We start from the raw sequence: 12,328 nt of genomic DNA, 5'->3' as shown, positions 1-12,328 counted from the left end.
AACCACCCCGCCGGTAGTCAAGGTGGACCTCGCTTTATAACTTACAGCATATATCCATTATGATTGAACTCTTCGCAATGCGTCCCCTACCGGCGGGGTGGTTGCGGGAGGGGGGCCGAAGGCCCCCCTTGCACCCCCCGCGCGCGCGTGTGTGTGTGTGTGCCTATATTTCTTCTTAGACATACATGATGTGGTAAAATTATATTCTATTCTTGAAACTTTCTTTGTTAATAACTATTCAATAAATAACAATAAGCGGCTAAAACCTTCTGAAAGTTATTTAGAGAGATGACCTCGGGAAATGTAAACAGAAAAATATAAACATATTTAGAAACTAACGAAAAGATAATACAAGTAAGTATAAAATTTCAAAATTGCACATCTCAGGAACGAAGAAAGAGCGCCACAAAATTCAAACTGTGTATTACTTAGAAATGTATCCTCTACATATGTGAAAATAAAAATTTTTCGAGAGGTGTGACGTAAAGTAAACATTTACCGAAAAAATAATAATTTAATCATAAAATTAAAATTTCATTCATAGTTTACTTGAAAACATATATTTTAAAAACAATACAATGGCAAAAATCGAGATTTGTGATATAACATATAATATCTTTAAAGTTTGAATGTGATTGAGTATGTGTTTTGGGTGTGTATGTGACATATTTCCGCAGGTGTTACATTGGTTCGAAGGTTATCAGTCAGAATATACAGGGAGGAATTTACGTTAAGAGTTAGGTTCTGTGACTGGTTATTACAATATACAGGGTGTCCGATTCGTGAGGGATCAAACGAAAAGTGATGATAGATTGGGTCAAACTAAGAAGAAAAGTCCTCTACCATTTTGCAAAATTCGCAATAATTATTAAGTAATAAGCGAAAATGAAGGTTACCTTTAATTTTTTAAATGGAACCCCCTATTTTTTATTATGTATTCTTATAGTTTATCTCGAGAGCTTTCCAAAACACTATAATAAAATATTTCTTCATTGAGTACTTTTCGAGTTATGAGGTTTGAAATAATTTCTTAATTTTACATAAACCATAAAATATCTAGTAAAATATTCATTTTTCGATTATCTTACCTTAATACTTTTATATGCAAAATAATGAGAGGAATCAATTGGTGTAAAAAAAAAACAGTTGTTTTTAAGAAAAAATATGTAATTGTTAATTGCAAATTACATATTTTTTTTAAAAACAACTATGTTTTTTCTTTACACCAATTGATTCCTCTCATTGTTTGTATATAAAAGTATTAAGGTAAGATAATCGAAAAATGAATATTTTACAAGATATTTTATGGTTTATGTAAAATTAAGAAATTATTTCAAGCCTCATAACTCGAAAAGTACTCAATGAAGAAATACTTTATTAGTGTTTTGGAAAGCTCTCGAGATAAGCTATAAGAATACATAATAAAAAATAGGGGGTTCCATTTAAAATATTAAAGGTAACCTTCATTTTTGCTTATTACTTAATAATTATTGCGAATTTTGCAAAATGGTAGAGGACTTTTCTTTTTAGTTTGACCCAATCTATCATTACTTTTCGTTTGGTCCCTCACGAATCGGACACCCTGTATATAATTAATAAAATATAAGGAAATAAAATAAAAATCAAATATGCAAGTGTAATAAAAGTATGAGTAAAGCTTAATCATTAAAGGAAGAATAAAAATTCGTCGATTGCGCATATGTGGTATAGTAGTAGTAGTAGTAGTAAGAGACGGGTGGGGCTAGATCAGTCCCTGATGTCACCTAGATCTAAAAATTCTTTTGTAACCCTATGGTTGTCTGAGGTTATAAGTGGCGATCCAACTTGGCCCTTGCAAGAAGGTTGTATAGATCGCCCACCCTCATGTTTTGTAATCCGCTGGGTTCAGCGAACATATGACCCTAGAGTGTATATCTCCTAAGAGCGGGACAGTAGCACAGAATGTGAATGCTGTCCTCTTTTTCTTCGCCGCATAAACGGCAGTCTTTCCGCTCGGCCAGGCCGAGATTGAATAAGTGAGCCCTCAAGACCACATGGCCCGTGAGTAGGCCAATGGAGACATTGAGCTTCTTTCTGCTCATGATTAGGAGTTCATCCGTCCTTTTAGAAAGGGATTGGTTCAGCAGAAGCTTGGCTTGGCGACAGCCCTGAACCTGGTCCCACGAAACCAGATGTTCCCGTTTTAAAGACTGATGAATTTTTTACCTATGGCAAAGGGGACGCCGACGACCTGTCTAGTCGGGACCTCGAGGGTGCCTAGCTTTGCCAGGCCGACCGCCACCTCATTGCCATGGATTCCCTGATGACCGGGAACCCAGGCTAAGGTGATCCTATTGGATTCGCCTAGTTTGTTGAGCGCTAGCATGCAGTCCCAAACCACCGAGGACTCAGTGGTGGTCTTGGCTAGAGCGTTGATAACTGCCCTATTATCGGAGCAGATGAGTATATTTCTGTTAATGGCTTCAACTAAAGTTAAAGTGTTTGCACACTCAAGGATTGCTAGAACCTCAGCTTGAAAAATTGTGGCCAGCTCCCCTAGGGAATAAGATTCCTTATAGTTAGTCCTTGAGCCGTAGACTCCAGCTCCAAATCGTCCTTCTGCCCCCGAACCATCCGTGTACCAGATGTCCCAGTTTGGCCGGCAGGTTCGTTCTAGTTTACTCCAATCTTCCCTAGAAGGTATCTGGGTTTTAAAGAATTTAAAGACCTGGGATTTCTTAGGTATTCTATCCTGCAACAGAGAGAATGGGTGTTCATGGACGAACGATAGCCTGGTATGACCAAGATGTTGACCTCTCCACTCACCCTGACACTTTAATCTGTAGGTGGAAAGTTTGGCTGTGCTGATGATAAAGCGATCCAAGGGTGGAAGACAGAGTGCAATCTCAAGCGCCTTCGTAGGGGTGGTTCTCATGGCCCCCATCACCGCCCTAAGGTAACAATCCTGAAGACTTTTGAGTAGTTCCTGGCCCTCACCTTTTCCACCCTGGGTCACCAGACCACCGCAGAATATGTGAGACGGGGCAGTAGAATAGCTTTGTAGATCCAGAGGGCAACTCTGGGTTTAATGCCCCACGTTTTACCTACAGCCCTTCTGCATGCCCACATGGAAGTGTAAAATTTTTTATGTTTAACTTCAAGATGAAGTTTCCAGCTTAATTTGGGGTCAAGATGGACCCAAGTATTTTACCGAAGAAGTGTATGGTAGCTCTTTGCCCTAGAGGCCGTATGAATTCGGGCTTGTATTTTCTGGTGAAACTCATAGCCTCAGTCTTAGACGGGTTGACCGTAAGACCTTTGGCTTGACACCAGTTTTGAATAATCTTAAGTGCTTTATCCATAAGCTCTTTAAGGGTTGAGACAAAGCTACCTCTCACAATTGCAGCCACGTCAGCCGCGTAGCCACAGACAAGGAGGCCCGCTTCTTGTAATTTTTAACCAAGAGTTCGTCCACCACAAGGCACCACAGGAGTGCAGAGAGAACGCCGCCCTGCGGGCAGCCTCTGGCCGGGAGACCACTCAAGGTTTTATCTCCGTAATCAACAGTTAAAGTTCTATCCGATAGCATGCTTTGTGTCCAATCGATCAGAGTTTCAAGCATGCCATGCCTGTGCATGGCCTCTTTGATCGCTGTATATGAGGTGTTATCAAATGCCCCCTCGATATCCAGAAATAGTCCTAGGGCATACCCTCCTGTCGCCAGCTGTGTCTCAATCTTGCTCACAAGGTGGTGAAGGGCAGTATCCGTAGATCTGTCCACCCTATAGGCGTATTGAGAAAAGGCCAGCAGTCGAGTAGTGAGGGGATGTGTCCTAATATGGCTGTCAATCAGTCTCCAGAACAAAGGAGGTAAGGCAGGTATGGGTCTGAAGTCTTTGGCCAAGATGTGACCATTCCTGCCTGGTATTAAAGTGACCTTTAGGTATAAAAGTGACTCTGGTGCCACTCCAGACAAGGGGCACGTGTCTAAGGGCTATGCTAGCCCTGAGCACTTTAACTAGGTGGCCTATCAAAAAACCCAGTCCTTGTAAACAGGCGGGATAGATTCCGTCTGGTCCGGATGATTTATAGGGTTTGAAGGTTTCGATGGCCCATTCGGCCATTTTGACGGCCCTTGGGATGGATTATCTTCGCCGCTAATGACCAATCCCTGGGTTTGAAGGCATACCTGGGTCTAGCACGAGCGGTAGAATGATTGTCGACAGTTCGAAAACCTGGGAAGTGAGTCTCCATGAGGTGCTCGATAGATTCACTGAGGTTGAGTGTATAGCCCATGTCGGGTCGTTTGTCATCCCAACTGGGTGTGATTGTCGGAACTGAGTATTCTGTTTAGCCTGGAGGCTTCTGGAGCACTCCCGACGCTTTCGCAGAACTCTCTCCAACTACTACGTTTACTTCTTACTATTTCCCTGCTATACCTGCGTTGGGCGTTCCTAAAAGCTTCCCAGTGCGAAGGCAGGCAAGAGTTTCTAGCCTTGTTAAAGAGGTCTCCTGGTCTCGGATCTGAGCTTTGACAGCTCTTCATTCTACCAGGGGACTTTGGTCTGAGACTGTATAAGTTTTAGGGGGCAATTCGCCTCAAAGGCATCCAAGATAGCGTTGCTTAAACAAGCCGCGGCAGTTTCCAGGTTATCCCTGGTATGGAATCTGGTCGGAACGGTAGTTAGTCTGTTTCTCAGATCTAACCTGAAGCCGTCCCAATTCGTTTTCCTAGGATTCCGCCTCCACGAATTCGTGGGTTGTTGGCGAAGGGTGAGACGTATCTGCCTGTGATCAGATCCTAAAGGTTCATCTAAGACCCTCCAGTCTCCTATCAATTCAGACACGCCCTTAGTAGAAATAGTAATATCGATTACCTCTTGTCTTCTGGCATCCATGAAGGTGGGCTCCGTACCTCTGTTGATAAGTTCCTTGTCCAAGTTGAAGTCGTGTAGGCTCTCCCCTCTCGGGTTGATGTTTGAGCTCCCCCAACCGATGTGGTGGGAGTTATCGTCACAGCCAAGGAGGAGTTCGAGTTCTGCCTCCTCAGGATGGGCAACCAGATTTTTAACATTGTCCTGGGGTGGAAGATCGCAGGAATCGTAGGGCATGTAGGCTGACCCTATGAGTAAGTCCATTGTCTTCCCTTCTTCCAGGTTGATGCTCGTCTGGACGACAGATCTTCGCTGCTAAGCTGAGGCAGAAAAGTGATATTAAGGCCTTTTGCTGCAATGCATGTCCTTAGTTTGCGGTTCGAGCAGGCTCTGAAAATAGTTCCACAGTCGCCCAAACCTTTGATGGCATTATTCAGGAGCCATGGCTTCTGGATAATGGCAAGGTGTGTGTGCATCGCAGCGGTACTCCTGGCAAGAATAGCCGAGGCGCCTTTACTGTGTTGTAAGTTAATTTGAGTGATGAGTACCGTGGAGACCAAAGATTTATCCCTAATCAGTCAGGCGAAGTGGATGCTCGTGGCATCCCTACTCACGCTTCCCCTGGTGACAATCCAATCTCCGGTCGTCAGTCCTGTGTTTTGTCTGCCGAGGAGCCTCAAGGCTTCCTCAGCAGACAAGTCTGGCTCCTCCACGTGTATCAGTACTCGATGGCGTCTAGGCAGCTCATCGACCAGCACTACACGTAGGGAGTTTTCCCCTACCTTCAGGTCGGAGGATAGGCTTTTAAGTCCCCCGACTGCTCGTCGTCGCACGCAAAAACATAAGCTCCATCTCTCTCCCAGGAGCCGGAGAATGTGGGGGCTTTTGTGCCCTCGGGTAACTCGAGGATATGCCCTCTGATCATCTTCCTGATCAATCCACATTCCGCGGCTCCTAGCTTCTTGTCAGGGAAGTCCTCCAAAATGAGGGCTAGTCTGACAAGCCCTTCGCTTGGGCATATGACCCTTGATCATTGATCTTGGGTCGTTTGCCCTGGCGAGTTTCGATGGGATTAACGGTGTTTGTCCCCGGTCGGGCGCGTTTAAGCGCCACAGTCGAGGCTCCATCGCTACTGGGCCCAGGACTAGAATCAGCTTCAGAGGGAGGGATTTGGGCTTTAGTAGCCTCTCTCTCCCTCTGAAGTTGTTTCTTATAGCGTCTCCTTGCTGCTCCGCTGTATCTAACTCGGGTTTTAGGGTGGTCTTCAAGCGAGACCGCCCCCGCGTTCCTCCGGTCGTTCGCTCCCTAAGGAAGCCACGCCCTGGAGGACTTTGTCTATAGTGGTGTTTTTGGTTGTTTTTGTATGTAAGTTCGTCGTATCCATTTTCGTTCCACGAGTACCGCGATATCATCTAACCAGAGCCACGCATGGCTGGGGCTTGGCTAAATACCCCGGAGGTCGCCCGGTATGCGTGGGAACCGTTCGAGACGCAGCACCCCCTGCGCCACGCAGTCACAGTATATCCAGTAGCGCAACTCTCTGTCGGCACCTTTGAAGTTAGTGTTGTCAAAAATGGAGTGCGCATGCGCGAAATAAGCGAGTTGCTCAGTAACGCCATCTAAACTTTTTTCTCACTTACTCTTTTTGTTGTCTGTTTGTTCTCTTTCTAATCATACTCATAATCATTACTCACACATCAGAATAATATCATTTAATAAAACTAATACAAAATAAGAATTATAAATTATTAAAATAATAGTTGTTACAATAATAAATTGTTATAAAATAAATAAAAATGTGTACAGCATATCATTAATAATGCTATATATAATATAAATGTAACGTTATAAATGTAATGTTACAATAGGCAAAAAAATATAAATTATTAATTATACATATTATTATAAAAAAATTAATTGTATTAATTATGTATTATTAATTATGTATTAAAATAATAAAATATTATATTATACAAAATATACATATATAAATAATAATTTAATTGCACGATAATAAAAATGACAAGGAAATTAATGCAATATTTTTATAAAATAAAATGAAATCATATTTATTAATATATTTTATGTAATAATGTTAATATAATGTGTAATAATGTTAATATAAGATATATGAATAAGGATTTAAAATTTGTGGAACAGTAAAAATATTACATATATAAAATATTTATTACAAATTTTATTAATAAAATTAAAAGTTGTACTTTTCCTAAAAATAACATGCTTATTTAATCTATAGATCTTCTAAAAATTACATTACATTATATATTTATGAACAAATATTAAAAAAGTTTTTTTTTATAAATATGTATATATATATTCCTAATATCTGTATTTTTTCTTCCAAATTCTTTACCTATCCATACCTCAGCTACTCGATCCACCTCGGTACGAGCAAGAAAGAACATCAGAAGAGCAAAAGAGACTTTTCATATAATAATTAATAATATTATAATACATAGTAGAAATACATATGTAAGAATCTATATATAAAATATTTTTTATAAAAAATATGAGATAAAATTAATTGTAATTACCGCTTTGTATACTTACTAATTATTCCAAATTGACATGAGAATTGTCGCAATCTATATGAAAAAATTAAAAAAAATTAATACTTATTTTATTAAAGTATAAACTATACGCACAGAAAAAATACATATATAATAAAAGTAAATGTATTGCAAATGTATTAATAAGAAAAGTTAGAAATTAGTAATAAAGATACACTCAACACACACAATATTAATAAGAAACTTAAACGCATAAGACATTAAAGAATTAGAAATGTAGAACACACGCAATAAAAAACAATACATATATTAGTAATAACACGCAATATATAAAAAAACGCAGAAACATCATGCATATAATATTTAAAACTATTAAAAAAAACATTTATAAATGTAAAATATTTAAAAGTTTTCTGTTCTTTCTTGAACTTTTTTTACATGCTTTATTATGTTGTGATAATGTATAATAAATACGCATGCGTAAAAACAATTTTATAAGAAACTCAAGCGGAAAATCTGGACATGGTGGTTCGAAAAATATTTCTTGTGCAAGTTGGTATAAATAAGCCCCAAAATTTTTTTTATAACAATTAATTTCAAAGTTCTTTACAAAGATTTCTTCCAATTTATGAATATATTCACAAAAATTATCACTCGGAATATTTAAATTTCCAAAAACATTTTCTTCATTTGAGTAAACACGAAAAGAACAATATAATGTTGTGTTATCTATAATTCCTTCTTTTTCCTTTATATAAGCTGTGCATGTTTCGCATGAGTGCATTTCTGTACATTTTTTAATCAAAAATCCGCATACATATTTAAATGCATTTTCCTCTGGCAGATCCATTGTGTAATAATCATGAGTGGGAATATTTAAAATAACTTTATCTACTGATGAAGAAAGTGATGTAGATTCATTACACGATGATTCATATAAATTTAACATTTCATCTGTATCCTGTTCACAATTTAATGAATCTGAATGTTCTAAAAATTTTAAAGCAAAAAGTTTTTTAAAAGCACGTACAAACTGTATTGGCGTAGGATTTAAACAATTACCGCCTTGCTACCGAATAGAACCGAAAAAATTTTCAATACAGTCTTGATTCAATCTACGTGTTCGAAGATACGAGAACTCATAACATTTTAATATTTCCCATAATTGTTGTACACTTTTAATCGTAATCTGCCAGCATTTCAAGCATTTAACGTTTACAGAAGAACCATTTTTATCAATAACTTTAATACTTTCTATAAAATATAACATATTTTTTAAAAATTGAATTTGTTTTTCGCTTCCGTCAAAAACTTTTCCATATTCTTTTGGATTAACTACAGACGATGAATTTAATATATCAAACAATTTATCAAAATGATCAATTACATCTATAGTTCCAATTGCTTCACTTGGAAGAAGACCGGAAGACATTTGCGTACACATACCCGCAGCTACATGATTGCTAAATACTTGGACTGCATATTTTACTTTCATTCTTGCAAAATTATTTGGTTCGATATGATAACTAGATAATTTAGGGGCCGCTTTTATCCATTGTCTATTATCTCTGTTATAAAACTGTACAATATGCGTCCATGAGAGCTATTTTATTGCTACCTACTTGAAAATTATGTTTCAATAAATTATTTCGTGTAGCTTTTATTAAATGCGGAGTATCAAATATATAAAATACTTTTTCATTTCCGACAAAAAATTTGGAATTATCCGAACTAATACCTAGCTCGCAAGATAATTGTATAAATTTTGACCCCATGTCAGTAACCAACGCATGCACTTTAATATTATTATTTGTTAATTTTATTATTATATTAAAAATAAGTTCTTTCAAAAACTTGCTTGAACATGCATTTTCTACAAAACAAAAGCAAACGGGGACTTTCCAATTACCTGCAATGCTACGTGCCATTATTACTAAAACACTTTTTGCAGGTATTGGTGATTTATAACTGCCTGTATCCTCAAAACCAATAATTTCATCTCGCGACACATTATAAAATAAATGAGATTTCAAACTCATTTCATCTGCACATAATATGCAGTGGCGTTTTATAAGCGGCAATGAATTTAATTTTATTGCTAAAGCATTAAATATTTTGTCATTAATTCCAGGCAAAATTTCCCACTTTTCTGTAAATGCATGTAAAGAACGAATTGAAGGCAACGTAACTGATTTTTTTAATTCCTTATAATTCCGCGGACTTAAAAAATATAATGACAACGCAAATCGTTTAAATTCGGGATCGTATCTTCTACCCCGTTTGCTTTTAATTTGAACGTCAATCTGTGCCGATAATAATTTAGTAAAATTTGCTGGTAATAACTTACGGCCTAATTCTCGCAAAGTTGTATGTTCGTTGCCCTCTTTTTCTATTGGTGTAGTTTTTCTCTTCTTCTTTTCTTCTTTTTGTTTTCTTAATCTTCTTATAGTTTCTCTTAATGTTTTATTTTGCGCTTGCAATTTTAGAATTTTTGCGCGCAACTTCCTTTTTCGTGGACTGTTGTCCGATGATATGTGGGATGTGTTAGATATATTACTGGATACTTTCCTGCAATATTTTAATGCAAATATAGAATATATTAGTATTATAATATTATAAATATATTACGTGTGTGTTATAATTTCTCATTCAATGTTGTAACTGTTACATACATTCTTGTTATATTGTAATTACATATATTGCTTACTGATAAATTATTACATTGATATTATATTACTTACGCTAATTGAAATTTTCCTGTTACAAATAATATTAAAATATTCTAATTAGCGTCAGCAATATAATCAACGATATAATTTTTAAGTAAACTACATATATAATTGCAATTTAACAGGAATATATGTGATAGTTTTAATATTGAATGAGAAATTATAACATTAATGTTATATATATATATATATATATATATATATATATATATATATATATACACACTTTATTATTAAGTACCTGTTATTGTTTCATTCTTGAATCGGTTGTTCTATTGTTTGTACAGATTTATTGTTATTTATCTGTACAACTGTGTCATCCGTATTTCTGTAACAAAATAATATATATGATTAAGCTATAATATAATAGTTATTTTTAAAATAAAGATTCCAGTAAAAATATAAAGTAACAGTAACTTATTAATATCAGATTAAAGTTTATTAAAAGTTTTCTTACTTATTTATTTCTTGTTGTTGTTGGTTGTCCATTTCAATTTCTTCTTCTTCTTCCTTTTTATTATTTGTATGGGCAATATATCTGTAAAAAAATTAATATATGTATAATTTTTGTATTATGATATTTATGTATATATTTTATTGTAATATTATATAAAGATTACTTACATATTATCTTCTGATTGAGATGCCGTTACTGTATTTCTGTAAAATAATTTTTTTTTAAATATATTATTAAGTGTCACAGTATTTCTATTAAAACCTGGATTACTTTAAGTACAGAATAATCTGAAATATTATATAAAAACATACCTTATATTAAAATCTGGTTCAAAAAATCTCGTGGGTACAGCATCTGGGTGCAGACGAGCTCTGACCTTATTAACATTATACCATCTCTCTTCAAAATGTAAATGGCACAAATAACAATTATTATATGCATATGCAGGTCCTTTTGACTGCAAATCAAGTCTTCCGCATGCTTGTATCCATTGTAACCACCTGTATATGTAGAAATTTATTAATATAAAAAGACGTAAAACATAATTTACAATTAAAAATGTTTTATTTAAAAATTAATGCGTATCAAACCTATCATGATCCTTTGGAAATCTAAAAAGATGTTTCTTCATATTATCAAATCTTTGAGTGCATTCTGGCACAGCGCACCATCTTTTTGCACTCATTTTCTCCATATTAATTTTAATTCCTTTTCGCTTCTATTCTAATGATATATCTGAAACAGAGCTAAGATCAAAATGTTTCTCAAAGAGAATTGGAAACCTCTATATTTATACAGGTTAACAATTCTCTAAGGATAAATCACTTCACTCAGATCACTTTCACTGTATATATAAAATTCAGTTTCAATTTTCAACTTCCACTTTATCACTCTCACACTGTCACTCTGTCGCACTGTAAATATTCACTGCACTAAGAACAATAAATAAATTGCGCTAAGATGCAATCTATTGCCGCCAATTTCTGCCATCAAATGTACACATGACATTTAAAGAGGCATTTAAATGTGTTGAGGCATTTAAATAGGTCTGAGAGAGACCGAAATAAGTAAGAGTGAGTGAGACAAAAGTTTAGATGGCGTTACTGGGCAACTCGTTTATTTCGCGCATGCGCACTCCATTTTTGACAACACAAAATCGAGAGAGTTGCGCTACTGGATATACTGTGACGCAGCCGTCGGCACGGTTTCATTAACACCTTGGCTTGGGGGGTCCCTCTTCGTTGGTCGCACCCGGCTCCATCCCTGAACGGGTGGGCTCGGATGCGATCGTAAGCCCCTCCACCACGCCAAGGTGGAGACCCATTCGGGGAACATATGTGGTATAATTAGAATTAAAAATTTTCTAAAATCGCTGAACACAGGTCTAAGTTAAAATATAAGGATAAAATTAGGATAAGTGATTCGCCAAATCTGAGCTCGAAAATCATTCATCTACTTTAACGGTTTCTCCAGAAAGTAGTGATAATATAAAGAAAAATAATATAAAGATGATGACGATGACGATGACGATGACGATGACGATGACGATGACGATGACGATGACGATGACGATGACGATGACGATGACGATGACGATGACGATGACGATGACGATGACGATGACGATGACGATGACGATGACGATGACGATGACGATGACGATGACGATGACGATGACGATGACGATGACGATGACGATGACGATGACGATGACGATGACGATGACGATGACGATGACGATGACGATGACGATGACGA

General features: G+C 36.6%; 3 protein-coding genes across 4 annotated transcripts; all 3 read right to left on the bottom strand.

The window, feature by feature from the left end:
• Positions 1–1,901: 1,901 nt before the first annotated feature.
• On the bottom strand, positions 1,902–3,341 carry LOC145976333 (uncharacterized). The gene is made up of 3 exons (XM_083107396.1): positions 3,217–3,341; positions 2,231–3,035; positions 1,902–2,153 (listed from the first exon to the last, which is right to left on the bottom strand). Exons 1-3 carry the CDS (start codon positions 3,339–3,341, stop codon positions 1,902–1,904), a joined length of 1,182 nt encoding a protein of 393 aa, XP_082963522.1.
• Positions 3,342–4,526: 1,185 nt separating this feature from the next.
• LOC145976332 (uncharacterized) lies at positions 4,527–5,090 on the bottom strand. Its single transcript, XM_083107394.1, has one exon. The coding sequence runs from the start codon at positions 5,088–5,090 to the stop codon at positions 4,527–4,529; it is 564 nt and encodes a 187-aa protein (XP_082963520.1).
• Positions 5,091–10,353: 5,263 nt separating this feature from the next.
• LOC145975534 (52 kDa repressor of the inhibitor of the protein kinase-like) lies at positions 10,354–11,599 on the bottom strand. 2 transcript variants are annotated; one of them, XM_083106088.1, is made up of 5 exons: positions 11,161–11,599; positions 10,882–11,070; positions 10,738–10,773; positions 10,571–10,651; positions 10,354–10,441 (listed from the first exon to the last, which is right to left on the bottom strand). In XM_083106088.1, exons 1-5 carry the CDS (start codon positions 11,262–11,264, stop codon positions 10,366–10,368), a joined length of 486 nt encoding a protein of 161 aa, XP_082962214.1. In that variant the 5' UTR covers positions 11,265–11,599; the 3' UTR covers positions 10,354–10,365. The 2 variants fall into 2 exon arrangements, with proteins under 2 accessions (XP_082962214.1, XP_082962215.1); XM_083106089.1 differs by having other exon boundaries at positions 10,947–11,070; positions 11,161–11,231.
• Between the last annotated feature and the right edge of the window lie 729 nt (positions 11,600–12,328).

This window comes from Camponotus vicinus, unplaced genomic scaffold (assembly GCF_025532165.1).
Source record: "Camponotus vicinus isolate PSW18456_S1 unplaced genomic scaffold, iyCamVici1.0 SCAF_8, whole genome shotgun sequence".
NCBI lineage: Eukaryota > Metazoa > Arthropoda > Insecta > Hymenoptera > Formicidae > Camponotus > Camponotus vicinus.
The sequence above is the reverse complement of the archived record's forward strand: the minus strand, read 5'-3'. Positions and strand labels throughout refer to the sequence as shown.

Coding starts and splice junctions, on each gene's coding strand:
- LOC145976333 (XM_083107396.1), bottom strand. CDS start 3,341: ATGGATAAAGCACTTAAGATTATTCAAAACTGGTGTCAAGCCAAAGGT. Junction 3,036..3,216: donor GAATTCATACGGCCTCTAGG/GCAAAGAGCTAC, acceptor GGATCTACAAAG/CTATTCTACTGCCCCGTCTC. Junction 2,154..2,230: donor TCGAGGTCCCGACTAGACAG/GTCGTCGGCGTC, acceptor TCGTGGGACCAG/GTTCAGGGCTGTCGCCAAGC.
- LOC145976332 (XM_083107394.1), bottom strand. CDS start 5,090: ATGCCCTACGATTCCTGCGATCTTCCACCCCAGGACAATGTTAAAAAT.
- LOC145975534 (XM_083106088.1), bottom strand. CDS start 11,264: ATGGAGAAAATGAGTGCAAAAAGATGGTGCGCTGTGCCAGAATGCACT. Junction 11,071..11,160: donor TTTCCAAAGGATCATGATAG/GTTTGATACGCA, acceptor CTACATATACAG/GTGGTTACAATGGATACAAG. Junction 10,652..10,737: donor TCTCAATCAGAAGATAATAT/GTAAGTAATCTT, acceptor ATTTTTTTACAG/ATATATTGCCCATACAAATA.